This window comes from Neolamprologus brichardi, unplaced genomic scaffold (genome assembly GCF_056152115.1).
Source record: "Neolamprologus brichardi isolate AB-2024 unplaced genomic scaffold, ASM5615211v1 NODE_ptg000008l+_length_2720982_cov_1, whole genome shotgun sequence".
Lineage (NCBI taxonomy): Eukaryota > Metazoa > Chordata > Actinopteri > Cichliformes > Cichlidae > Neolamprologus > Neolamprologus brichardi.
The window spans coordinates 778807-804732 of record NW_028270135.1 but is presented as its reverse complement, the minus strand read 5'-3'; the positions used below and the strand labels follow the sequence as shown (position 1 = coordinate 804732).

Sequence of the window (25926 nt, the reverse complement as noted above, 5' to 3'; positions counted from 1 at the left end):
CCTTCTTCTAATTCAGGAGAATAATGCAAACTAAAACTACATAATAATTCACAATCTTTAATTAGGGGTCTAACATGGCATAAAGTAATATTATAATCCGACACCTGTCAGTCAGCCCCTTTCAAATGTACAGAACTGTCATCTCCTCAACTCGATGTCCTCTTCAGGGTTTGCAACCTCAAAGTCATCGTCCATGGGACAGGCGTTCATCACAGCAGGAAGACGTGGATGTCGGTGGAAGAGCAGGAAATAGGGGCTGTGGCGAGTGGAGTGCTAATCGCACAAAACTCTCCATTATTTCACTTTCTCTTGCACTTGTCAATTGCCTTTTTTTAAAATGTAAGTTTAAAACACATTCTTAAAACGATGCAACACTGTAAAGTATCTTAAAAGGAATACAAAATGTCAAAACAGGAATACCTGCTTTGCAGTGTTGATGCCATACACCACAGCAGCAAGGTGTACGTCCCTGTCATCGTGGTTCTGGTTGACGTACTTTCTGAGAAGACGCTTAATGTTCTGGTTGGTCCTCTCATCCTTTGAGTTTTATTTTAGAATAGATAAATAAGCATGACTGATTTCACATGAGTGACTCAAGGTTAGCCATCCAAATGCTTACCTGCCCGTTGGAGACAGCATGTTTAATATTCAGCATGCTGAAAATGCTGTTGTTGAGCTGCAGTGACATGGGCAAACTTGGCCTAAATACATCACATCATATCATATCAAGGCATGAATAACACTTTCACAAGTTTTACCTGGTTCACGAACTCCTTTCCTTGGTCAGTGATGATTTTCTTGACCATGGCAAACATGTATAACTTCGAGGTCATGATTGCAGAGACCTCAGCTGCAGTCTTGGACTTAAGAGGTTCTGCAATCGCCCACTTAGTAAACAGATCGGTCATTGTCAGGACATATCGGTTCCCTAGACGTGTTTCCGGGAGTGGTCCAGTTAAATCCATGCCCAGCACCTCCCAAGGTTCTTTTACCTTTATTTCACAGAACTTATCAAATAAAAATTTAAAGCTACCCTGCAGCACACAAGCTTATTAGCATGAAAATTAAATGGGTGAACAGGCTTTGAGATGTACCTTGATGGGACGTAATGCTGGTGCCACAGACTTGATTGGGTCATGCATCTGGCAGCGGTGACAGCATCTGACCTGAAAGATGTATCCCAAAAAATATTTCAAGGATACCGAAAAACCAGTTGATGTAAATTGATAACAATTAAAAAACAAACAAACACACAGAGAAACTAATGTTGAAATGTAAGTGTGCAAGTAAAGACAAGGTTCTTTATCTTGTTAACTGAAACAAGGCCATACCCATTCACTGATGTCCTGGTTCAATGTAGGTCAGTAATAGCCAGCAACAACCCTTTTCAGGTACCTCTGACACCATTGTGGTTCCCGGTACCAGGGTTATTGTGGCTTTCCATCAAAACGGACTTCTTCTCCTCCTCTGACATGACTACCAGGCGCATGCGCTGCATACTGGGGCCAGTGTAGAAGAGTCTGTTGTCTGGTACAAGCTTTTTCAGCCATGTGCGTATGTAAACAAAGGCACTGCGCATGCGCGTTTCACCCATATTCTATCGCGATATTTCATTTTCTTATCGCTGCCCAACATTGTACCGGTATTACCGTGAACAGTATGATATGGCCCAGCCCTATTCTGAATACATGATTGTTCAGTATAAACTGGGGGTTGGCGACAAATATGTCACCATATTTTTAAGGAAATTTGTGGTAAAAATATTTATGACGCTGTAGAAAAAACAACAATATTTTATCTGTGATTAGCAGGCAGCAGCTAATCACAGTGTAGATCAGCAGTCCCCAACCTTTTTTGCGCCACGGACCAGTTTATGCCCGACAATATTTTCACGGACCGGCCTTTAAGGTGTCGTGGATAAATACAACAAAATAAAACTAGTACCGGTACCAAAAAAAAAGAAGATTTATTCATAACACACGTGAAAAGACCCAGGAAAACCGAGTGAACGATAAAAACGATAACAAAATAACGCTGAAAACCGATAAAAACCCTGAAAACCAGACATTTCACACCTGAGCCTCAACTCTCGCGGCCCGGTACTAAACGACTCACGGACCGGTACCGGTCCGAGGCCCGGGGGTTGGGGACCACTGGTGTAGATCACACATAAAGTACCCCGAGTAAAAAAAGGGAAAGTATAGCAGAGCTGCTTGACACTTGAATTGTGGCTCCTTTGAGTTGTTTGACACTTGAAGAAAAATGACTAAAGTAACCTTGTAACTCCTAAGCCTGAGGAGTGGTCGTGACAACGTTATCATGTGACAACAGTGTGCAGACACCTTAGGACGTAAGGAGTCTGCACACTGTTGTCACATGGTGAAATGAAATTTTCTACCTGAGATGTTGTAACTTGGGTCTAGCCCTCCTTCACCACCATGTAAAGGCAATTTCCAGCAATTTCCTGTCTTCCTGACCCATGAACACCACTACCAAGTTTACTTTTGAGTGGCACATCACCAGCTGCTAGCATCTCCTCCTCATATGCTCATACAGTGGATTAATACGTCTGTGCTAAATCCATAGAGCAGTGTTTCCAAACCTTCTGGAGTATTTTGGACCATATTTCACATTAGAAAAAACACATGGCACACCACCACACAAAAATGTCACAAAAGCGTATTGATAATTTTCCCTGCGCACCAGGTGTAGTAGAATTGGCTCGGTTTGTCCCCAGTATACCTGTTTTGCTTTCTTTTGACCACTACTCATGCTCGGGTCTTCATCGGGGCGGAGTTTTCTCCATGACCAGGTCAGACCGACTACTTTTTATTTTCAAACATTTATCTGTTGCTATTATGCGCTGCGTCGTCTCACAGCATGACTATTATGTCATTTCTTCTTCATCTTCTTCTGTTTTATTGGCAGTTGGCAACACATTGAATTAGAGCAGGTAGTTGTACTGCCCTCTAGTGGAAGAGAATGTAATTGTTCTGCACGTTACTCACGCCGATCGCTTAGAGCAGCGGTCCCCAACCCCCGGGCCATGCACCGGTACCGGTCCGTGAGTCATTTGGTACCGGGCCGCGAGAGTTGAGGCTCAGGTGTGAAATGTATAGTTTTCAGGGTTTTTATCGGTTTTCAGCGTTATTTTGTTATCGTTTTTATCGTTAACTCTGTTTTCCTGGGTCTTTTCACGTGTGTTATGAATAAATCTTATTTTTTTCGGTACCAGTACTAGTTTTATTTTGTTGTATTTATCCGCGACACCTTAAAGGCCGGTCCGTGAAAATATTGTCGGGCATAAACCGGTCCGTGGCGCAAAAAAGGTTGGAGACCGCTGGCTTAGAGTACTAATCAGATGGAACCAGATGATCTTCCACGGCACACCTGATCATTTCTGGCACAGTGGTTGGGAAACAGAGAACATAAGCAGTGCCTCAAACGTGCATTTCATCTGGAGCCCACCAGATGGCGATAGTTGCGGTTGCTAAAAGATTACTGGCCCTATACAAGTCTATGAGAAAACAGCTTTCTGATTGGACCTCTGCGATCGCTTTCTTCATGAGTTCATGGACTCGTTCACTCGTTTTGGGTTATACTGAATAAAAAATAAAGCTTTTTTGTAAATCTTGTTCATAGAATGTCTCAAAAAGGACGATTATTCTTGATACGCGTATTGACAGACAAGTTGATAGCCAATGAGTAAGCAGTTTCACAGTCAGGACTAGCTCTTTCTGACATGTCAGTGTTCTTGGAACCAAGATGGAAAGCTGGTGGGAAGCTTCAAAACGAGCTAAAAAGCAGCAACATTCGTCTTCCATATCTTCTTAAATTAAATCTACAGCTTTCTGGCCAGCCTTGTGGAACCTGACGAACCTACTGCTTATTTTGCTTTCTTTACTTTGTTTTCTTCTCAGACGCTGTCCCCCTGTTAAACAGTGAGGGTTGAGCTGTTTTTACAAATGGACTCCATGAAGCATGTGGAGAATCAGGTCGAATTATCCGGCGTTGACCTGACTCGGATACAGCACACTAGTGGAAAGACTTTTAGACAAGTGTGCTGTATGACCTCACCAGACAATTACCTGCTCTTGTTCCTACAATGATGCAACTGGACACCTCAGGGACTTTTTCCGAGGGAGCTGGCAGATTAAACACCCTTTAATGTCCAGTTAGACCGTGTCCTTCCTTCTCACGTTCAGTCCCATTGGGCAATGGTTAGTAAAGTTCAGGTCTGCAGTGCGGGCGTGAAAATGGACTGTGACAGTGGCAGTCTCTTGGGGAAACTTGAGCTGTGCATGCAGTTAATAGTCGAGTGCATGCACAGTCGACGGGTTTTATGGGCTCTGAGGAAGTCTTCTCATTTTCTCTTGACGTTAGTGTAAACAGACGTGTGGAAATCGCACTCGCTGTGCTGTGATAAACTAAAAGACTTCACCTTTGACCTATAGTCCACTGCCGCTGGTACAGAGTAGGCCTGAGTCTTATAGCAAAGAAGCTATTCAGGCTTTACTGCACTCACACACACACACTACACTGGCGTGCCAACTGGCTGGGGACCATAAATAATTGAAGTGCAACACCTCAGCTCCTTCGCCTAGAGTACATATGCATAGTCACATGTAGTTACAAAAATACACATACGTATATATCCACGGGCTGAAAAGCTCGTGCTGGCATCCTGAGGCACTTTCTGCAAGGAAAACTGTTTTTTTGTAAGCGGCTGCACAAGGAGCATGTTGTTTAGCAATAGCTTCACTCTGTCTCACTCTCAGATCTCAGGATGTCTTCAGTTAGGTCAGAGGAGCCAAAATAGGCCATGTTCCTTTGGATATATGGAGGACAAAAGCACGATTGTGTCTTAGGCACTGAGAGTTCCCGCAGTGAGACAACGTGAGCGTAGTTTGGGGTCCCGGGAGAAGAGTTAAAGCTCAGTAACTGTTGAGTTTGGCCCATGACACAAACTGAGCTTTTGTCACAGTTGTTATGAGTTATTATTTCCTTTCAAAGACATGTGAACAGTGCAGCTTTTCATTCAGTTTTTGAACAATGTCTTTGATTTATTGTCCCTCCAGCTAATGCTCTAAACCTCACATGTAAATAGATGTGGAGTTAATCAGCTGTGACATTGGTGGGCACCACTGGGTGCTAAAGCTGAACAGCTCAGGTGTTTCTCCAGGAAGCAGCCACAGGAGTGAAGAATAACCTGCACGTGGCAGAATGACTAGTGATCTGTTTCTGTAGCCGTCTTCAACGTCAAACGAACCACCGATCCTTCAGTCACATGCTTGTGGTCACTGCATCGAGATCGCTGCACAGCTCAGCAGGATTGGTGTGCACTTTTGTGTCATTTTGAACCTTTCACCTCTTTTTTGGACATTTTTAAAGACCCATTAGAACCTCTGTTTCTTCCTCCCCAGCTCGCTCTGCGTCTCACTACGTGGCGACCTCTGGCTCCTGCAGAAACAGGTGTTTCGAGCTGGTTGAGTTGGAGCCGCCAAACTGTCGCTGCGACAACCTGTGTAAAACCTACAATGGCTGCTGCTCAGACTTTGACCAGCTCTGCCTACGCACAGGTATGCTTATAAAACTTGACTTTAGACACCACTAACAATGTGTTGGTCCTAATTTGTGTTTTCTTGTAATAAAAAACTAATATGTGAGGTAATTATCACTGATACCTGAGAGTTGTTCCTCCAAGTCTTGGTAATGAAGGGCTAAAAAACATTAAAGTAACGCTGTTCAGCTGAGAGATATTCGCCGGGCTGCCGAGCTTGCACCCTGCAGGTCAGGGTGGAGAGGCCAAACCAAACAGTCACTTATTAAGCTGGAGGAAATCCTCAGAGACCTACTTTTAACATCCATCAGGTGGTCGGGAACTTTGTTCCAACATGTAACACGATGTCCTTGTTGCGTTTCGGAGACTCTGGTGTTTCTCATAGTGTGTAGATAGGTCAGGCTGTGCTCGCTTTGCAGGCTGGATTGACCGGCGTCAGTTTCAGAGTAATGTCGCTGACCTGCACGCGTCTGAACTCCTTTCAGATTTGGCTCAAACCGAATTTTAGATTTTGATATTTTACCGAAACATATGAACATGAGACCATACACATTCATCATCTATGTGACAATCAGCGTTGGTCAAGTTACTTGAAAAAAGTAATCAGTAACTAATTACTGATTACTTCCCCCCAAAAGTAATCCCGTTACTTTACTGATTACTTATTTTCAAAAGTAATTAGTTACTTAGTAACTTACCGTTTTTGCAATAGTAATCCCGTACTTTACTCGTTACTTGAAAAAAGTAATCGGATTACAGTAACGCCCATCTCTGGTGACAATACAAAGACAAAAAGCAGTGACCATCCTGTGTAGCTGCCTGATGAGCAATATTGGGAATATTACTATAAAAAAGTAATAGATTACATGCTACTTTTTAAATAATGTTTTACCGTGTATTATCTCACTCATTTAATTCCTAAAAGCAGTGTGTTATACTTCTCGTTACATTATATTTGCAGTTGTAACACAATATGACATTAAAGCTTGTGTATTCCTACATGTCAACAAAAACTTTTTAATTTGTTGATCAGCACAAAGCTGACGGTTTCCATGGAACCGGGCGAAGTGAGTGAAGATTCGGTACCTGAAGTTCTTCCTGGTAAAGACAACAACCAAAGATAAACGAGCTGCTAAGTGCCAACCAGCCGAGCTTCACAGAGGAAGCCTTTATTTTCCTGTAGCACTTAGAGGGACAGTAAAGTATTTAAATAGTTCTGTGTTTATACAGTCAAGAACTATAAATGAGTGATGAAAGCAAACATACAGGCTTTTATCACTTATTTAACTTTCTGTAATGTAGCTAAAAGGATCACAATGTTCCCATTGTTAGCACTTATATTTAAACGTGAATTTTAAAACTGTCGGCGGTTAAATTCCTACAAAATTGCTTTGAAAATATTTTGAAAAGGGAGAAATTTGAAGTTAAACTTCAACAAACAGCAAACTATAATTGCTCTTTATTACTTTTTTTTTTTTTTTAAAGTAAGTGCTTGTTAACGAGCATTCACACACACGAGTAACATGGGGTTAGTATCCTGTCCAACGATATTTGGCATACTGACTGGAGCAGACTGGGACTGAACCACCACACATCCAGTGTTTCCTCGGAGGGGGCTCTCTGCACCAGGGCTGCTCGACCGTGGCTGCTGGGGCTCTGTGGGTCTTCTCAGCCTGGCTGGGGGGCTTCTTTGCCTCCCTCCTGCTGTGTGCCCAGCCTGGAGGCTGCAGTCTGTGACCGGCTCCCGGTGCAGACGACTCCCTGTGATAGTGTTTCCTCACCTGGCTCATGTGTGCCCAGCCCAATTTTACTCTTTAAGTGTGTGTTTGTGTGTGTGTGTGTGTGTGTGGGGGGGGGTATGTATGGTAGTGTGGGGAGTGAGTTGGTGGGCTGCTTTTAACCATGTAAAGCACTTTGTGCTACATTTTTGTATGAAAAGTGCTTTAGAAATAAAGATTGATTGACTAATCATCTGGTTAGTAGGTGATAGGGTCACCTCAGGCAGACAGCCGGTTCACACCCCTGTACCATTTAAACCTTTGGTTTGTGAGAAGCAGCCAGTCAGAGGACAACTGGCTTCAAGGGGCGGGTGCTAAAGCATCTTACAGTGGACGGTGCACCGAGACCCAGTGTGTGATAAAAAAGGCCCAGTTTGAAATCTGAATCACACGAAACGATCTGTTTAAACCCGATCAAAATACACAACAGCCATCAGACACATACTGGTAAATGGTAAATGGACTGTTTCTTATATAGCGCTTTTCTACTCTTTCTGAGCACTCAAAGCGCTGTACACAACTTAACAACATACATGCTATACATGTCAGGTTCCAGCTGACGGCAGCCAGCGACTCAAGTCTGCACAAAGATCTGATCAAGTCCATTTAGCTGATTTTAATCTCTGTGGAATTACACACTTCTTGCAAAGTTTGCCAGATCCTGATTATTTTGGCATCTTACTTTATTCCCAACAGTGAAGGTTTCTCTAACCTGCAGACATTTGTTGAACAGTAATGAGTTTGAATTGTTTTCATGTGGACACCACCTGCTATAATCAAGCTGCTGTGCTGTTGTCTGAGCTGGAAATGAGTCGTAGACTTAACGACAAAGTTCTGAGCAGGTTTCTCACGTTTTGATTGAGCGGTTTGTTGCCCCCCCTCCCCTCTGCTCTCTCTCTGTCAACATTTTCCCTCTGCTGCTGGTGGTCTGATTTTATGTCCACTCCTTCAGCCTGGTGGTCTTTGGCTCACCACCGCCTCGCCACCAGTAACCTCCCATTGCCTGAAGGCAATAATTCACTTGTTTTTCTGGTCGCCTGCGTCTTTTTCCTGACTCTGTCAAATCCTTCTTTGGATGTTTTTCAGCTTGAGGAATGTTCAAGCACAGACCGCATCACCATTGTTGCTCGCATGCTGCTTCCCACTCAGTCTGCAGCCAAACCGCTGTCACATTAATATCTCAGCTTTCATTTTTCACTGGTTTCACCACTAACCTTCCAGCTAAGCTGTGCACGTAGAAAGCTTTGGCGTCTTAAACCTCATTGATTCATGTTCTTCTTGTTCACAGAGGGCGGTTATGAATGCAGTAAGGATCGGTGCGGGGAGACTCGCAATGAACAGCATGCCTGCCACTGCTCTGATGACTGTCTGGCCAGAGGAGACTGTTGTACCAACTACAAGAAGCTGTGCAAAGGTTTGCAACTTTACCTGACCTCCTGCCTTTAAATGTTCAGAGGATTTTGTCCATTATTAATTAGTCCGACCATGTGTTGTAATGAGGACGTCTGGGTCTCATTTTATTACAAAAGTGCATGTGTATGTGTTACATGTGTAAAGAAATATGAACTTAGTATCAGTGTTGTGGATCTGGAAAGCTTTTCAAAGACTGGAGTTTAAAAAATACTACATTTGAATTTATTGACATCATGTGTTTTTATATTGGTGTTGGCCAAAAAAAGCAGGTCGTTTATGGTCACAATTACTGGCTTTAAAATCCATACTGGGGCGTTTTAACTGGGGCCAGATGCATCTCTCAGGTCCTGTTTCTGCTCTTTGCTGCGTATAATTCTGTTTCTTAAGGACATGATGTTGAGAAACTCTTCATCTGCCACTGTGTCAGTCGCACACCGTGCTGAGATATGCCACGTTTCCACCTTGTTGGTGCAAAAGTACCATTTTATGCCTGTCAGACTGTGTTATCATAGATTCAACTAAAGAAATGAGAATAAACAGATATCCAAATAACCGCTAACAACAAGATACGATTTAAAACAGGTTCTTTGCCAAGTTGTCTGAGTAGACACAACAGTGCTTGAGTTTGGTGCCTTTTTATGTTTGAATGAGTCGTAATCAGTGTTGAGTGCTTCAACAAACAAGGAAGTCTGTCTTTTGTAAAGCAAATTTTAAGAAATGAGGAATGACTCATGAGTTCTGTGTAAAAGATGAAAGTAGCCACTGGTCTGTGACCTATATTTAGCTTAATGGATGCCAGAAGTGACAAAGTTGGAGCGCTAACTTTGTAAGTCAACTAAAGCTGCATCCCTAAACTGTAAGTGCTCAACACACAAAACCACACACTGTAGCTGCAGGTATTGGTCACCAGATCTCAACCGCCAACCGATCTAGATACAGCGGCTCATAGTTATTTATTAGCATTATTATTATGCAAATAATTCCATTAGGCACCCATACCCCACAGTTAAGCATTTAGCTGATTTTATGCTGATTTGGGTAGAATAAGATGTTGGATTGCAGTGGTTATCCAGCTGTCCATGCTGTCGTCCCAGCCTGAAGCCTGAGCGAAACATTTGCCGACACCATCGTGGTTTTAAAAAAACAATTAAAAAAAACAAAAACAAGGTGCAGTCAAACTGTGAAGCTGCTCACTCACTGACTCACCTCCAAAGAAAGCCATGGACTTCCTGTAGACTTCTGTATGACCATATGTGCAGCCACGGGAGCGCCCCCTGCTGCTGATTAAAAGAATTTAGTTTAAAGCACTTTGTAACTTTTAAAATCACGTTAACTGTGTGAAGCAGGCAGGATGGACCCAAATGCAGACTCGCAGACACACAGCTTTATTGCAGACATACAAAACTAAACTTAATACACAGAGAAACACACGGTCATGAGGGAGACGGCGACGCAGGACCGAGGGAGACACAGGCTGTGTCCCAATTCAGGGTCTGCATCCTTAAAGGCCGCATTTTAAAGCCGATTACGTCACAGTGACGCGACGAAGGCTGTCCCAATTCGAAGGCTGCTCAAAATGCGGCCCTCAAATGCGTCCTTCATTTCCCTGAATTTTAAGGACGTGGCGGTGTAGACTTCGTGGCCCAACATATCCCAGAATGCATAGCGCGGCGGTGGGTGTGGATAATTTTGCTGAAAAAAAACGGCGGATGAGGGGCGCCGAAGAGTAAACTTTAAGTAAGAACTGAATATTATGTCACTTATTTATGTGCAAATGTTTAATAACGAAGAACATTAAAACATTCCTGTTTTTTTTTAAATGTAAATGTTTATTATTATTTTAGCCACACTTTAAATGTATAAAAGGAACCCCCACCCCTGCAAAAGAAAAAGAAAGTTAATATTTTTACACATAAACAAACCGATCTAAGCATACATTTCAAACATTTCTATATTCTAAAAGTAAACGATAAATATATGTAATATTTAGTATTACTGGATGGTTACTTGGTTATTTAAACCGCTATAGTTATATACGGAGCCCCGCAGGGGACCATGTCGGCAAAGTTATGTGACATTAGTGACGTTTGTACTAACTTGGTTTTAAAGCCTTTACTTTAAAATATACGCCGTTCAATAGCTGAGCTTAATCAGAGAATGATCAAAGCTCATGTAGAAACAAACAAATGAACAAAAGATTTTCTCCTTCATTTCTGTCAAACAAAGCTGTATGAAATGTTTCCAGCTGTTAGTATCATGGTTGCTAGGCAACCTGGGCAGCGTGACGGAGGCTAGCACTTCCGGCCTCAGCGGTCTTTGAGTACGCGGCCCTTGAGGATCGTTGAGGCTGCAGACCCTGAATTGGGACACAGCCACAGAAGGGCAAACAGGGAAACACACCACAGGGGGGACACAGCTGGACATGATCTAACTAACGAGAGCGGGGCAAACAAAACTGAACCAGACATGAAACTATCAAAGTAAAACAGGAAGTACTAAGACTCAGAATAATTCACACAACATGACGCAGGAGGAAAAGAACGCTCAGGGAAACGAGACGGACCAGGGAGATAAGGGGAGGAGACAACGAGGGGGGGACGCAGAAATAGTTAAGGGAGACGAGACGAGACGGCGAGGAACCGACAGGGCGAGAGAGGGTGAGAGGCATGATGGATAAACACGAACACACACACACACAGACACACACACACAGAGGGACACAGTGGACAGAGACACAAGGGAAACCTAATATAAAATATAAAAAAGTCAAAACAGACTAAACTAATGAAGCAGAAACATGAACCTTAATACAAAATGACACCAAAACACAAGAAAATCTAAATGCTAGATAAAAATGACTCAGAATGACAAACTGTGCTGTGATACTGATGCAACTGTAAAGGTAAGTTAGTATTGTACTCCAGCACTTCATAAATGCTCTGCCATCTTTTCCCAGCTGTCCATGACCACAACAGAATATAATCAAGGATACCAGCATGTCAGCGAGTTCCTTTACCTCCAGTTCACTGTTACCGACAGTTATACCTGGTAGTTACTGGGTAACTAATTTATTTGTGTTTCTGTGGTTCAGCCTGTTTAAATTTAATGAAGCTACAAGTGCATGAAATTTTAAAAAGTGTAAATAATACTACATTTAAAACTCTAGGTCCAGTATTATCAGCTAAATTTATTTTGGATCAAAAGGACTTGAGATTGGTGCTTTGTACATTCATCTCTTTTTCCTTTCAGGGGTCGGCTGATAAATTAATCTATTTAAGATTCTCAATGTCTTTAGATTTACTGGAGGAGAAAAAATAGTATACAGTGGAAATACTCAAGTAGAAACACGTTCAAGAATCATACAGTTTGTGAGAAAATATGACAATGGTTCCCACTTTCCCATACAAGCATAACAAAAGCTCATGTCTGTCATCACGTTCCCTCAGGAGACACCTCGTGGCTGCAGGATGATTGTGAGGAGATCAAGGCTCCTGAATGTCCTGCCGGGTATGTCGAAATCTTAGCAGTAAAGCAACAGGAGGGTAGCAGGTTGAACTTGGTTGAGCAAGTCTGATTTCATGCATTTAAAAAAACTCTTCCATGCACATGCAGGTTTGTGCGTCCGCCGCTCATCATCCTGTCCGTGGATGGATTTAGAGCTTCGTACGTGAAGAGAGGGAACACTGTCATCCCTCACATCGAGAAGCTCAGTAAGTTCTGTAAAACATGAGCTTTTGGTTCTGAGATGAGGAGTGAAGAGTTCCTGTGACACTGATGAACGAGCTCTGGCAGGCTGTGATTCTGCCGTAGTCTAAGAATTTGTTTTGCTGTGTCCTTTTGAGGAACATGTGGAACCCATGCACCGTACATGAGACCTGTTTACCCCACGAAAACCTTCCCCAACCTCTACTCGCTGGCTACAGTAAGTCATGGCACACTTGTGTTTCTGTGCTACTGGGTTGTTGTAATGAAATATGTCTGTCCCACAGGGTTACATGTTCATTTCAGCAAAGTAAGAAGTGCCACAAGAAAATAATTTATAAAGTCAACTTATTGACAAATTATTTGTATTTATCTGTGATTAATGGGGTGGCTGTAGCTCAGGTGGTAGAGCAGGTCATCTACTGATCGGAAGGTTGGTGGTTCGATCCCTGGCTTCCCCAGTCTGCATGCCAAATATCCTTGGGCAAGATACTAACCCCAAATTGCTCTCCGATGCGTCCATCGGAGTATGAATGTGTGTGTGAATGTTACCTTAGATATAGCACTTAGAAAAATGTGCTTGTGCGAATGGGTGTGAATGGGTGAATGTAAAAGTTGTGTACAGCGCTTTGAGTGCTCAGAAAGAGTAGAAAAGCGCTATATAAGAACCAGTCCATTTACCATTAATAATGTCATTGTGTCTTTGGTGATGTTCTCATGGATCTGCAGTCTATGAAGATTTCATTTTTTTAGTGCTTTTAAAACAGAGCAAAGACTTTTTATCACAACGTTTCCAAACGTCCTACTTTTATTTTGCATGCTTACATTATTTTACTTGTGCAGTCCAGTCAGTAACATTGGTCTTCGGGAGCTACTTTGTTACCAGGAGCTACTTTGTTACCAGCAGCTACTTTGTTACCAGCAGCTACTTTGTTACCAGGAGCAACGCATGTGTCAAGTCCCTGTTGTGTTGGAAAACAATATCAAACCCAGACCCAGTTTTGGCTGCGTGACATTTTCTTTAAAGTCTTCACAAATCCTTCTTTCATCTCCTTCCACCTTGACCAGATCACCAGTTCCAGACGCACTGAAGCGATACTACCACCACCGTGTTTCACTGTGGAGACTTTGTTCTCTGGCTTGCACATCTCTCCCTTCTTTCTTCAAACTTGGGCAGCATCTCTGTGACCTCAGTCCTCTAGTTTTGTCGCCTCTCACCAAAGACTGCCCTTCCAGCAGGCATAATCTTTTTCCAGGTTGTTCTTGGCATACTTCAGTCTGGCTTGGGTTTTCCTTGGTCTGCAGCCTCACAGTCAGTTCCTGATCGTCTTCTTTGAGCCTGCACTTCCTCATGGCTAACTCATTCATTAGTGTCTTGCCTGTTGCTCCGGGGTCTTTAAACACATCTCTCAGCCTTTGTTTCACCTCCCACCTCTGTCTGCTTCTTCTTCTATCTTTCTCGATGACAGTCCTCACTCCAGCTCGTGACACTTGGAAACTCTAACTTTGTACATCCATCTCCTGGTTTGTGAACATCAACAATTCTTTTCTTAAGTCTAAACTAATTTCTTGTTTTTGTTATCCTTGCTCTGTTAAAATGCATTTTCAGACTTCAAAGGGGGTAATAATTGTGTCCTGATCATACAGATGTGACTGCATTTCACTATAGACGTTAAATTTACAGGCCAGCCTGTCGATGAGCTGTTTTTGGAGGTCTTTGGGTGCAAAGCTATTGTTTTTTGTGCTCTGTGTGATGCCTTTGGAACAACATCACTGCTGACATTTGAGACCAAGCCTGAGGTTTAGATAAGGCAGGATTTCGAGGCTTCCTCTTATTTAGCGTGAGACAGCAAACATTACTGACCGAAACATAATGGTTTGATTCTGTCAAAGGGGCTGTACCCGGAGTCTCATGGCATCGTTGGAAACTCCATGTATGACCCGGGGTTTGATGCAACCTTCACCCTGAGAGGCCGAGAGAAGCTCAATCACCGCTGGTGGGGAGGACAGCCAGTAAGTACTGCCAGGAAACAGCAAGAGCTTTTCTTTTAGAGTCGACTACAACAGACGTGGAAGGACAAATAAGTCAGAGCAGAGGCTGGAGTGACTGCAGTCAGTTGTAGATTTACTCAAACATGAACTAAAATGTTGATAAGGAGCATTCCTGACACAGCACTGTTAGCATATTAAAAAGTAAGTGATGTGCGTCAGCAATCTGCCGTACAGGCGTTAGTGTCAGGTGGACTGATAGACGCTGGTACCTTCACACACTGGGATCACCTTCATGCTGCAGTTTATGAGCTTGGCTTCCTCACTCATGTTACTGTTTGTGTTACAGCAGCATCCTAATAATCTCTGTTGGCTGATAAAATACTGAGACCTTTCTCCAAAAGTTGATTCTGTTCATCTGGATGTAGCGTTTTCTGGGAGAAACGTTTCGTCACTCATCCAGGTGACTTCTTCAGTCTCAGCTGACTGCAGGTTTCAATCTTATAAACAGGACATTTGCATAATGACTGAAACCAGCCCACTGAAGGAACAATGGGCTGTGAAAAGCTGGTCAAAGCTGGGAAGGCTCCTAAAGAAAGCTCCAGCGATCCAGGAGAGAAGGACAACCGCTGCCCAAGCGAAAACCTGTAGTGATCCCATATGTGTCAGGAGTATCGGAACAGTTGAGACACATTTTTTCGAAACACCAGGTCTCTGTGGCTTTTAAACCCCAAAACACGCAAAATTGGTCCACCCCAAGGATCGGGTCCCCCGACACAAACAGAGTAACATAGTGTACGCTGTTAAGTGCCAGGCAGGATTTATACATCGGGGAAACCAAACAACCTCTGGCGAAGCAGATGGCACAACACAGAAGAGCTACCTCGTCAGGCCAGGACTCTGCAGTCTATTCACACCTACAGGCCAGTGGACACTCTTTCCATGAGGAGGATGTAACATCCTGGACAGGGAGGAACGCTGGTTTGAGGGCGGAGTCAAGGAGGCCATTTACGTGAAAAGGGAAAGACCATCTCTGAATCGAGGAGGGGCCTAAGGGTACATCTGTCACCATTTTACAATGCTGTGATTGCAGCCATTCCCCAACTCTCTGTGAATGGGACTCATGGTTATTGATCAGTGGTCATTGATCAGTGGTCTTTGATCAATGGTCATGAGAATTTGCATAACTATGATTAAGGAACTGACCTCCCAGCCCATTGTTCCTTCAGTGGGCTGGTTTCAGTCATTATGCAAATGTCCTGTTTATAAGTTTGAAACCTGCAGTCAGCTGAGACTGAAGACGTCACCTGATGATGACGAAACGTTTCTCCCAGAAAACGTCCAGATGAACAGAATCAACTTTTGGAGATTTATTTTCCTGGATGATTGAGATGCATCAAGACTTACTGAGACTTTGTTTGTTTAGATCTGGATCACAGCACAAGGACAAGGAGTGAAGGCTGCTACCTTCTTCTGGCCTGTGTAAGTCTGCACACACACACACACACACACGCACCTACACACACACACACACACACACATCTCTGTATCACTGACATGTAACTTTGTGTGTGATGGTAAGTCTATTGTGAAAAAAACTGTCCGTACAGCTCTGGTAGGTCAGAGGTCATCCACTTAAAGGCTGATTTTCAGTTCCATCCTTTAAACTATAAAATGTTGTATTGTTGCCTTTAGATGGGACAAAACTCATCAACCTTTTTGTATGCAAGCGAATGGAGATTCTGTGTGTTTCATTTTGATAATGGGTCTAAATTATATGTTTTCTTTTTCTGTTTGCTTTTACTTAATGGTCCACACTTCTTAAAAGTAACTGCGTGGTTACACTTTTGTTTGTAATAATCTGATCTTATTTTTCTTGTGGTTTGCCACCATGTGGCAGTTTTAGTAAATGTTTGGTGAGATGTAACAAAGGGAAATATTTGCCCACTCGTCTGTTGGAAACACTTAAACGTGTCCTGGAGTTCTTCTCCAGCCTCCCAATGACATTTCCTATGGGCATTGTTTGCCTGTCTATAGCCGCCTACTGTCCCACCCCCTGTACAGCGTAATGGTCAAAGGATTTGCTGGGCGATGCGTGCCAATACCTCCAGCTTTAACACAAAATGTTTTAACCTGCAGTCTTTCTAATGGCCAGTAGGAGGCACCTCTGGTGTAAAAGGGTTTTCGACTGAACAGGACTCTGTGGCTCCCTCAGTTCTCCTGATCTGTGGCCTTAGTCAACTCTTTCTTGAGTTGATGGTCTGTCAGATCAAGTCTTGATGAGTATAATTATATTTACTCAGTAAATCTCAGTTTCATTACAGTCAAAATGATTCCTAGCCTTGGCTTCTCAGTCAGACCCGCCCACACACTCCACCCTGGTTTCAAATCACCAAGATCCCAGCAGCCTTTTAGACAATATTAATGTAGATCATCTGTTTTTAAACCACACTGAAGTTTAACACTGTATGTGATGCAGCTGCAGCGTTCACCAACCAAACAGGAACATCTGTATATAGCTTAAGATGCCATACTTGTGAGTGGCTGTGTTTCAGCTCGTAGAGCAGGTCGTCTAAAGTCTGAACGTCGGTGGATTGATCCCCGTTGAGGGGAAGCATCATTTGCTGATCCTATGTGTAGGCTCAGGTAAATGAGCGCTCTCAGTGCTCAAATTGAATAGAAAGGTGTTGTAGAAGTACCAGCCCGTTTATATGATTAGAGAAAACTGCTCACTTCTGCAAAAATAGGACATTTTTGAACTTTTCACCTGTAAAAAGGTTTGTGTTGAGCTGAGCTTCAGTTCAGGAACAACTAAGAACATTAAGAATGATTCTCTACAGTTCGAGTCATTTAGTGTGTTGTTTGCATCTGTGGGCACCAAATAATACTGAGCTTGTGTCGCGCTGTCCTTACCTGCTCAGTGAAAGTCTGCAGAGTTTAAGTGAACATGTGTTAATGTGTGTAAGTGACCTCAGAGCTGTCCAGCACTGCAGAGTGTGTCTGTTCATGCTCCCTCGGGCTGTTGCATTACACCTCCAACTCAGAGGAGCCCACATTTATCAGCAAAGCAGGCTTTTACAGAACAGGGGGTCCATCTCTGCAGAGAGATGGCAGTGGGCTGTTTTTACAGTAATTAGTGCAAATGGGCCTGTTTACACTGCGCAGGATTCCTCTGTGAAGCGGGGTCGCAGACGTGCCACTCTGTAGAGCCGTGGGGGCCAAAGACTGGTCTACATTGCTTTTCTTGCACTTGGCACTGACAGAGGTGTGTGAGAAAGAGGCAGGAGTGTGCATATGAGATTTCTGTGTGCTTCAGAAAGCCTTCTTTATACAACCTATTTCATAGTTTGATGATTTAGCAGCAACGCTATGGGCCCTGGGATAGTAACAGGGACCAGGGATTGTCTGGCTCTGTGTTGGGTTCAGCTTTTTGGGAGGTCCTCAAACTAACCACGGGCACAGAAAACGAGTGGGAGTGCACTAAAAACCCAGTGGGAGGTGTGAGGGACTGAACTGAAAATGTTAGCATCGACAAAAATACAGGAAGGCAGCAGACAGGGAGAGAAATGCCTGCTGTAAAGTGTTACAACTGTGCGACCACAGGTTGCTGTTCCCCCACACTCATACCCACTCCCACTGTGTGTCGTCTCAGACCTGATAGCTGACAGCTGTGGACTGTATGACAGCCAGCAGCTTGGTCGGTGCATTAGATGCTGAGACACACTTTGCCTTTCTCTAAAATACAGGCTGTAATGTTAGTCTCCTCAAAGCACTTTATATTGTAAAGACCCACAGTATTAAAGAGAGAATGCAGACAGCCCCTCATGAGCAGCACTCGGTGACAGCAGGAAGGTGAAACTCCCTTTTGACAGGAAGAAACCTGTGGCAGGCTCAGGCAGAGGCAGCCGTGACCGGTTTGGAGGGGAAAAGAGTAGCATTTAGAGATCGAGCACAAAACACAACCTACAGGGAAGAGAAGGCAAAAGTTAATAATGCGAAACAGAGCAAGACTGCACATGCGTGAGAAATGGCATATTAACATATCGGTATGTTGCTCTCCAATTCAATTCAATTTTATTTATATAGCGCCAAATCACAACAAAAGTCGCCTCAAGGCGCTTCATAGATACAGAGAAAAACCCAACAATCATATGACCCCCTATGAGCAGCACTTTGGCGACAGTGGGAAGGAAAAACTCCCTTTTAACAGGAAGAAACCTCCAGCAGAACCAGGCTCAGGGAGGGGCGGGGCCATCTGCTGCGACCGGTTGGGGTGAGAGAAGGAAGACAGGATAAAGACATGCTGTGGAAGAGAGACAGAGGTTAATAACAGATATGATTCAATGCAGAGAGGTCTATTAACACATAGTGAGTGAGAAAGGTGACTGGAAAGGAAAATCTCAATGCATCATGGGAATCCCCGGCAGCCTACATCTATTGCAGCATAACTAAGGGAGGATTCAGGGTCACCTGGTCCAGCCCTAACTATATGCTTTAGCAAAAAGGAAAGTTTTAAGCCTAATCTTAAAAGTAGAGATAGTGTCTGTCTCCTGAATCCAAACTGGAAGCTGGTTCCACAGAAGAGGGGCCTGAAAACTGAAGGCTCTCCCTCCCATTCTACTTTTAAATACTCTAGGAACAACAAGTAGGCCTGCAGAGCGAGAGCGAAGTGCTCTAATAGGGTGATATGGTACTACAAGGTCATTAAGATAAGATGGGGCCTGATTATTTAAGACCTTGTATGTGAGGAGCAGGATTTTGAATTCAATTCTGGATTTAACAGGAAGCCAAAACAGGAGAAATATGCTCTCTCTTTCTAGTCCCTGTCAGGACTCTTGCTGCAGCATTTTGGATTAGCTGAAGGCTTTTCAGTGAGTTTTTTGGACATCCTGATAATAATGAATTGCAGTAGTCCAGCCTGGAAGTAATAAATGCATGAACTAGTTTTTCAGCGTCACTCTGAGACAGGATATTTCTAATTTTAGAGATGTTGCACAAATGGAAGAACGCAGTCTTACATATTTGTTTAATATGTGCGTTGAAGGACATATCCTGGTCAAAAATGACTCCAAGGTTCCTCACAGTGTTACTGGAGGCCAAGGTAATGCCATCCAGAGTAAGAATCTGGTTAGATACCATATTTCTAAGCTTTTCAGCGCCGAGTACAATGACGCCACCATTGACACCATAAATTGTGCTGTGTTAGATAATGTAGAGTAGCTGTGTTCAAATACTCTGCTGATGCATATATGGTATAACCCTGCATGCTGGTATGAAGCTGGCTCTCCTGAGGGTAATCATTCAGTGCGCTTCAGAGGAAAGAGGAGTTTGGAAATCAACAATTAACCACAGCTCATGTTAGAGCTCTTACTATGAGGACAGATCTCAGCATTAGTTGTTGGGTGGAGGCTCTGTGAACCCAAGTACACGAGTACAGCGAGACTTTGAGAAGGACCGAGCTGAGAAACAAAGAGAAGGACACTGATACGTTCACACACCGCCCCGTCTGGTTTCAGCTCAGTGAGACGGAGATTTTCACAGGACGATGAGGCAAAACGTGCAGCCTCTTTTTAAGCAGAGTGGTGGAGGTCAGCATCTTCTAGCATGTGTAACAGACCTGAACCATAAATGGCTTGGAGCTCGACTCCAGCGAACAGGTGCTCAGCAGGTGAGGGAGCTGCTCCAGGTGATGAGCCAGCTGGAGACAGAGATCGTAGATCGTAGTCTGAAGACTGTGTGTGTGTGTGTGTGTGTGTGTGTGTGTGTGTGTGTGTGTGTGTGTGTGTTCCAGTGCCATCCCTTTGGAGAGGAGGATACTGACTATGCTGCAGTGGCTTCACCTCCCTGAAGGAGAAAGGTGAGCTGTATGTTTGATTGTTACATCTTCTTACCTTCCTTTTCATTTTCTTTGACATTTGAAATGCTTGTTCCCTCTTTAATCGAGAGAGAAAGTGACACTGATGTAAAGTAGAATAGCTCCATGCAGTGGATACGTACCACAGCGTACCACAGCGGGACCCTCAGTTCATCGAATGTCCAAAACAAACCGTGTTAGCTCCTTTGATTCCTTTAAATTAGCTTTCTTCTTATTGGCTGCCACTTGTGCATGGGAGTCCTCTGATGTATATCTGAGGGATATCTGCTCATGCTGACATCATAAAGTGCCAAGTGTGGAAAGCTTTTCAAGCAGTCTGAAACCGGGGCTTTCAGCTCACGGGGTTCATGGTTTGTTTAGCTCCTCCCCAAACTTGAAATTTGCCTGGATACCTTTAAAGGATGACAGGATACTTCACTCTCTTCTTGCCATTTTCTTTTCCTTGCCAGTTTGCCTCACTTTGTTACAACCTAAATTAAGTAATAAGAGTTACAGTTACAGATTTTGACCATGGGAGCAAAATGCCTGTGACCTTACAGAATGAAACATCTACGCAAACGTCGTTATTCTCAACCAACGTTAATATAACGTTCTAGCACTTTAAACTCAAACTAAGTTTAAAGTTTAAATAAAAGTTGGAGTCATTTCTTCAGTGCTCATTTCTGTTGCTCTGCTTAACGAGCTGGCGAATAAACAAGTTTTAACATCACCTAAATAACATTTTAAAGAGAGCAGTCGGTGGCATTGGTTATATCTGTTTGTTGTCAGTATCCGGCCAATAACAGTTTATTAAATAGTTGTTTTTTTGGTTTATTTTTTTGCTAATTATTAGCTGTTAAACAGCTCAGGAGAAGGGTGTGCAGTAAAACCTATTTTTCTATGTGAGACATTCACCATGTTGGCAGCTGGATCACAAGAGTCCAAACCAGCCTCTGAAAACTTTATTTCTTGATTTTACTTCCACTAAAAGTCGACTTTGACTCACCTTTTGTTGCAGGCCTTATGTTTACGCCATGCACTCTGAGCAGCCGGACACATACGGACACAAATTGGGGCCCATGAGCATTGATGTAAGTACTCTGTATCTGCACAAACTTCTTGTGGCATGTTTGTGGAAAGCACGCAGTAAAGGAACATCCAAAATGTTTGTTTGGAGGATGACTCGCTCTGTGTGCTCTAGCTGAACATCTCTCTGAGGATGATTGACAGAATTATCGGCCAGCTCATGGATGGACTCAAGCAGATGAAACTGCACCGCTGTGTCAACATCGTCCTGGTCGGGGATCACGGTACGGACACACACACACCAGCACAGGTGTGTGCAGAGTAGGGCTGCCACGATTAGTCGACTAGTCACGATTACGTTGATTATTAAAATCGTCGACGACTAATTTAATAGTCATCTTGTCGTTTGAAGCTTTGTAAGATCACGAAAGACGCAGGAATAAGTAGTAGGATTTAAGAGTGTAATAACGGACTGAAACAGAAGATGGCAGCACTGCATGTACAAGGATGCCAGCTGCCGTTAAACCCCGAAGAAGAAGAAGAAGAAGCTGTGTCCCAGAATTCATAGCGCAGCCCAGCTCAGTTTCCAACAATGGTGGCAGCTAGTTAGTTTTAATATTACTCTTATTATTCTTTCTGGGTCACAAAATAAACGTTTAACATATTTTCAGGCGAGAATGTAGCTGTGTAAACCTCAAATATCTGCTCAGTTTATCAAGACACCACATATTTTCAAAAGCGCTCCGACGTTTTCGGAGACGTCTGTTAGCCACTAGCTCGATAGCTAGCCGGGGGCTAGGCTAACTAGAGCCGTGAGAACACCGGACTCCCGGCAAATCGTTTACAAACCCACCGCAGTCTTTCACTACTCAGGTTAGACATGATATATAAGTCACTTAGATAACTTAAAAATGTTATTGTTTGGCTTTTTTTAGTATTTTATTTGTTCCTGAGTAAATCGGTTTGGCTGAGATTAAAGTTATAGTTTTTACACAGCTGAATAAACGTCAAGCAGACAGCTGATTATCAGAAGTGTGAGATGCTCGAGAATATACTCCGGTGTCCTGTTATATTTTAGATAGCAAGGAGTTTATTAAACTTCACTGAAACAATCTGCAAATGTCATTAAAATGTAATAAACTATCATCTTGTCTTTATTTTTAGTTAGCACATACCTTAAACAATTAAAGCTGTAAGCTAATGATAGTTATATAAGAGCAGATGCTGCTGGTGCAATAAGCTGTAGTTTTACGTCCAATGAATGATGATCTGATTAGTCGACTAATCACAAAAATAATCGGTGACTAGTCGACTATCAAAATAATCGTTTGTGGCAGCTTTAGTGCAGAGGTATTTCATGCTTGAGGACTGCAGGCATGTTCAGCACGGACAGCAGCATCTGTGAAGCAGAAGCGGCTTATACAGAATAACATTGCTTCATTCCAGTTGCGTGACTACCAGTGACTAAGACACAGGTGATACACATTAAAACAGTTTATGTAATAACCTGAGATAGATAACCAGCCGAAGATCTGAACTCTTCAGTAATCATTCACATTAGTTCTTGTGAGGAAATGAAATAACAGTGGATACACACTAACTCAACACGTTTGCCTTCTGCTTGCTGTGTGTAAGCCACAGTGAACGAGCAGCACATACCGTATTCAATTCATACTTGACGATTGAAAGGAGGAGTGGGGTGAAGTTGCTCAGCAACTGCAGACCAGCAGCTTAAATAGCGCAGCCTATACAAGTGGAAGAAGTGATCGTATGTTCCTCTCCTGCATTTGTAATTTTGATCACTTGAAATGAACAGTCTCTAATTTTTATGTTAGTTTACAAAGCTTACAAACTCAGCAGGGGTCGAATAATTATTTCGCTCACAGCTAATTAGACGTGTAGAGGACATTAAAAGCCATCAGCTGATCTTAACGTTTCACTCTGACCAACACACTAAAGTTTCCTACATTAAATCTTATATCACGTAGCTACAGCTGAGATATGTATGGTGACAATAATAATCAGGGCAGGTAAGTTTCCACCAGGTTTAATTACAATCTTTAATCCAGTGATTAGAAACCAGACTGGAATGAGCTATTGGAGCATGAACTTGGTTTTTGGCTTCAGCTGCTCACGTTCCCATATGTTCACAGGTATGGAAGAGGCCCACTGCGATCACACCGAGTTCCTCAGTAACTATTTGACCAGCGTTGATGACATCATCCTCGTCCCTGGGTCCCTAGGCAGAATACGCTCCAGACAGCCCAACAACAGGAAATGTAAGAAGTCAAGTTGGTGTCTTTGGTGTGTTTATTTTAGAGTTTCTTCTCACTCTTATTCTCACTGTGGTTGAGAAATAAGTGTCTCATGTGATCTCACTGGGAGTGTACGCAGTCTCTCTTAGTGAATAAGTGAGTAAAGTTTATTTAGAAAGTACTCTGCACAGGCTAGGAGTCACAAAGTGCTGAACATCAAAGTAAAATAAAGATGAAAATGAAGGTAACATCCAGTCGAGACAGAAAAAAAGTAAAAGGTAGTTAAGTAAGAAGTTCCACTCAGTCTCAACAAAAAGCCTGTTTAAACAGGGAGGTTTAGATCTGCTCTGAAGGACAGAGTCAGCTAATCCTAGCTGAGACCGTTCCACAGTCTTAGTGCCACAGACTGCACGTCTCTGTTCCCCCACTAACTCATTCTGAGCAGTGCGAGCAGCAGTGTGTGTAGTGGGCAGCCTTGAGCCGTTTAGTGCGTCATATGTAAGTACAAGAATTTTATAATGAATCTTCAGGGAGCCAACGTAAAGGATATAAAATAGGAGTGATGTAGGTTTGCTACTGGAACGTGTTGATAGTCTGGCTGCAGCTAATATTGCTCAGAAACGTGGAAGAAACGATTTATCTGGGCAGGTCAACAGGACATTACAGTAATCTAAACACGATGACACAAATGCAAGAATTATTTTCTCCAGTTCAGCCGCGGAGACCATGTGTCGTCGTTTAGAAATGTTCCTCAAAGAAGGAAATGGGAGCGAGAGAAAGATTTTAGCCCACAGAGGAATAAAAGTTCAGCAAGAAGAAGCAAGAGCCCGAATGATTTCACGATACAGCAGAGCGGTAATCATGGTCTCAGCTTTGTTTACATTTAGAATGAGGTCAGTGGTCCGGTCACGTATCCAGGTTAAATGATGGAGTAGGGTGCACAGCCTGCCCAACTGGTGACGGTTAAAAGACATATAGAGCTGAATGCCAGCTCCTTAAAGTGACAGTTGTAAATACATTTAATTAGGTTGAGAGGTAAAGGAAGAATGCAGAAAGAAAATAACAATGCAAGCTTGTGGAAGGTTATAGAGGCAGTGTTACGGTGCACACTGAACGCGACAGACGCGACCAGAGCGTCAGGTTTACATGTAAAGTCAATGGAGGAGCGCGATGAAGCGCGACTGGGGGTCCCGCGAAAATTCAGAAGCAGATTTGCGTCGCAAAAACGAGCAAGTAGCGCGATTGATGCGTTTGAAGTGTGAATAAAAATACGCGCGGCAGTTTGTGTGGTGCATTTTGTTCATTTACACGTATCGCGTCTACTGCGAATCTGAACTCCAGCTTCAAGTCGCGCCGCGACAACCAATCAGGAGCTTGGTGACGTGATGCTCTGACCTAGTTCAAAGGGGCGGGTCCAGCCAAAGCCATTAACAATATGGAGGAAAGGCTCATCAACCACCCGGAGCTGTACGACACCAGCTGCTTTCTCCACCGAGAAGTTTAATATTATTTCAAATAAAGTTTTGGAATGACTAATGTCTCCGTTCTACTACACAGCAAATACTGGCACACAACTTGAAACATGTAGAATTGATTTCATATCATACTAATGAAAAAATATACTACTATATAGGAACACAGTGAAGACCAATTATTTAAGAGAATAAAGAGAGGTTAGTTTATTTTGGAGGCAAGCTCCATTTATTAAGAAAACTTTAAAAAGGCAGGAACGCTCTTTAGAGGTTTGTGGGTGGCTCAGAGCCATTGTGGGGAAGTCACTGGGACTTCACATGAGCATATATTAGCACAGGTATCAATAACTGACAGCGTGCTCAGTGAATACCTCAGGCAGCAGAAACCCAAGAAAGAGGAGGGAGACGAGGAACCATCATGGAAGGACAGGCCCCTGCACGGTATGTACCACCGGCAGATAGAGGAGGTGGCTGATATCCAGAAATCCTACCAGTGGCTGGACAAAGCTGGACTGAAAGACAGCACAGAGGCACTAATCATGGCAGCACAAGAACAAGCTCTGAGTACAAGATCCATAGAGGCTGGGGTCTATCACACCAGGTAAGACCCCAGGTGCAGGCTGTGTAAAGATGCCCCAGAGACAATCCAGCACATAACAGCAGGGTGCAAGATGCTAGCAGGCAAGGCATACATGGAACGCCATAACCAAGTGGCCGGAATAGTGTACAGAAACATCTGTGCCGAGTATAACCTGGAAGTCCCGAGGTCAAAATGGGAAATGCCCCCAAGGGTGGTGGAGAATGACCGAGCTAAGATCCTGTGGGACTTCCAGATACAGACGGACAAAATGGTGGTGGCTAACCAACCGGACATAGT

The 25926-nt window shown here is 43.3% G+C and overlaps 1 protein-coding gene across 2 annotated transcripts in view; it reads left to right on the top strand.

Annotated features, from left to right (window-relative positions):
* Positions 1-25926, top strand: part of enpp2 (ectonucleotide pyrophosphatase/phosphodiesterase 2) — a 58334-nt gene that overhangs the window by 12549 nt on the left and 19859 nt on the right. For both annotated transcript variants that reach the window (XM_087837131.1, XM_087837130.1), the window contains exons 3-13: positions 5424-5579; positions 8627-8752; positions 12198-12258; positions 12364-12461; positions 12594-12673; positions 14347-14466; positions 15869-15924; positions 20234-20299; positions 21315-21387; positions 21498-21606; positions 23476-23601. In XM_087837131.1, coding sequence (XP_087693257.1) covers positions 5424-5579; positions 8627-8752; positions 12198-12258; positions 12364-12461; positions 12594-12673; positions 14347-14466; positions 15869-15924; positions 20234-20299; positions 21315-21387; positions 21498-21606; positions 23476-23601 — 1071 coding nt within the window. The remainder of the gene's footprint in view (positions 1-5423; positions 5580-8626; positions 8753-12197; positions 12259-12363; positions 12462-12593; positions 12674-14346; positions 14467-15868; positions 15925-20233; positions 20300-21314; positions 21388-21497; positions 21607-23475; positions 23602-25926) is intronic.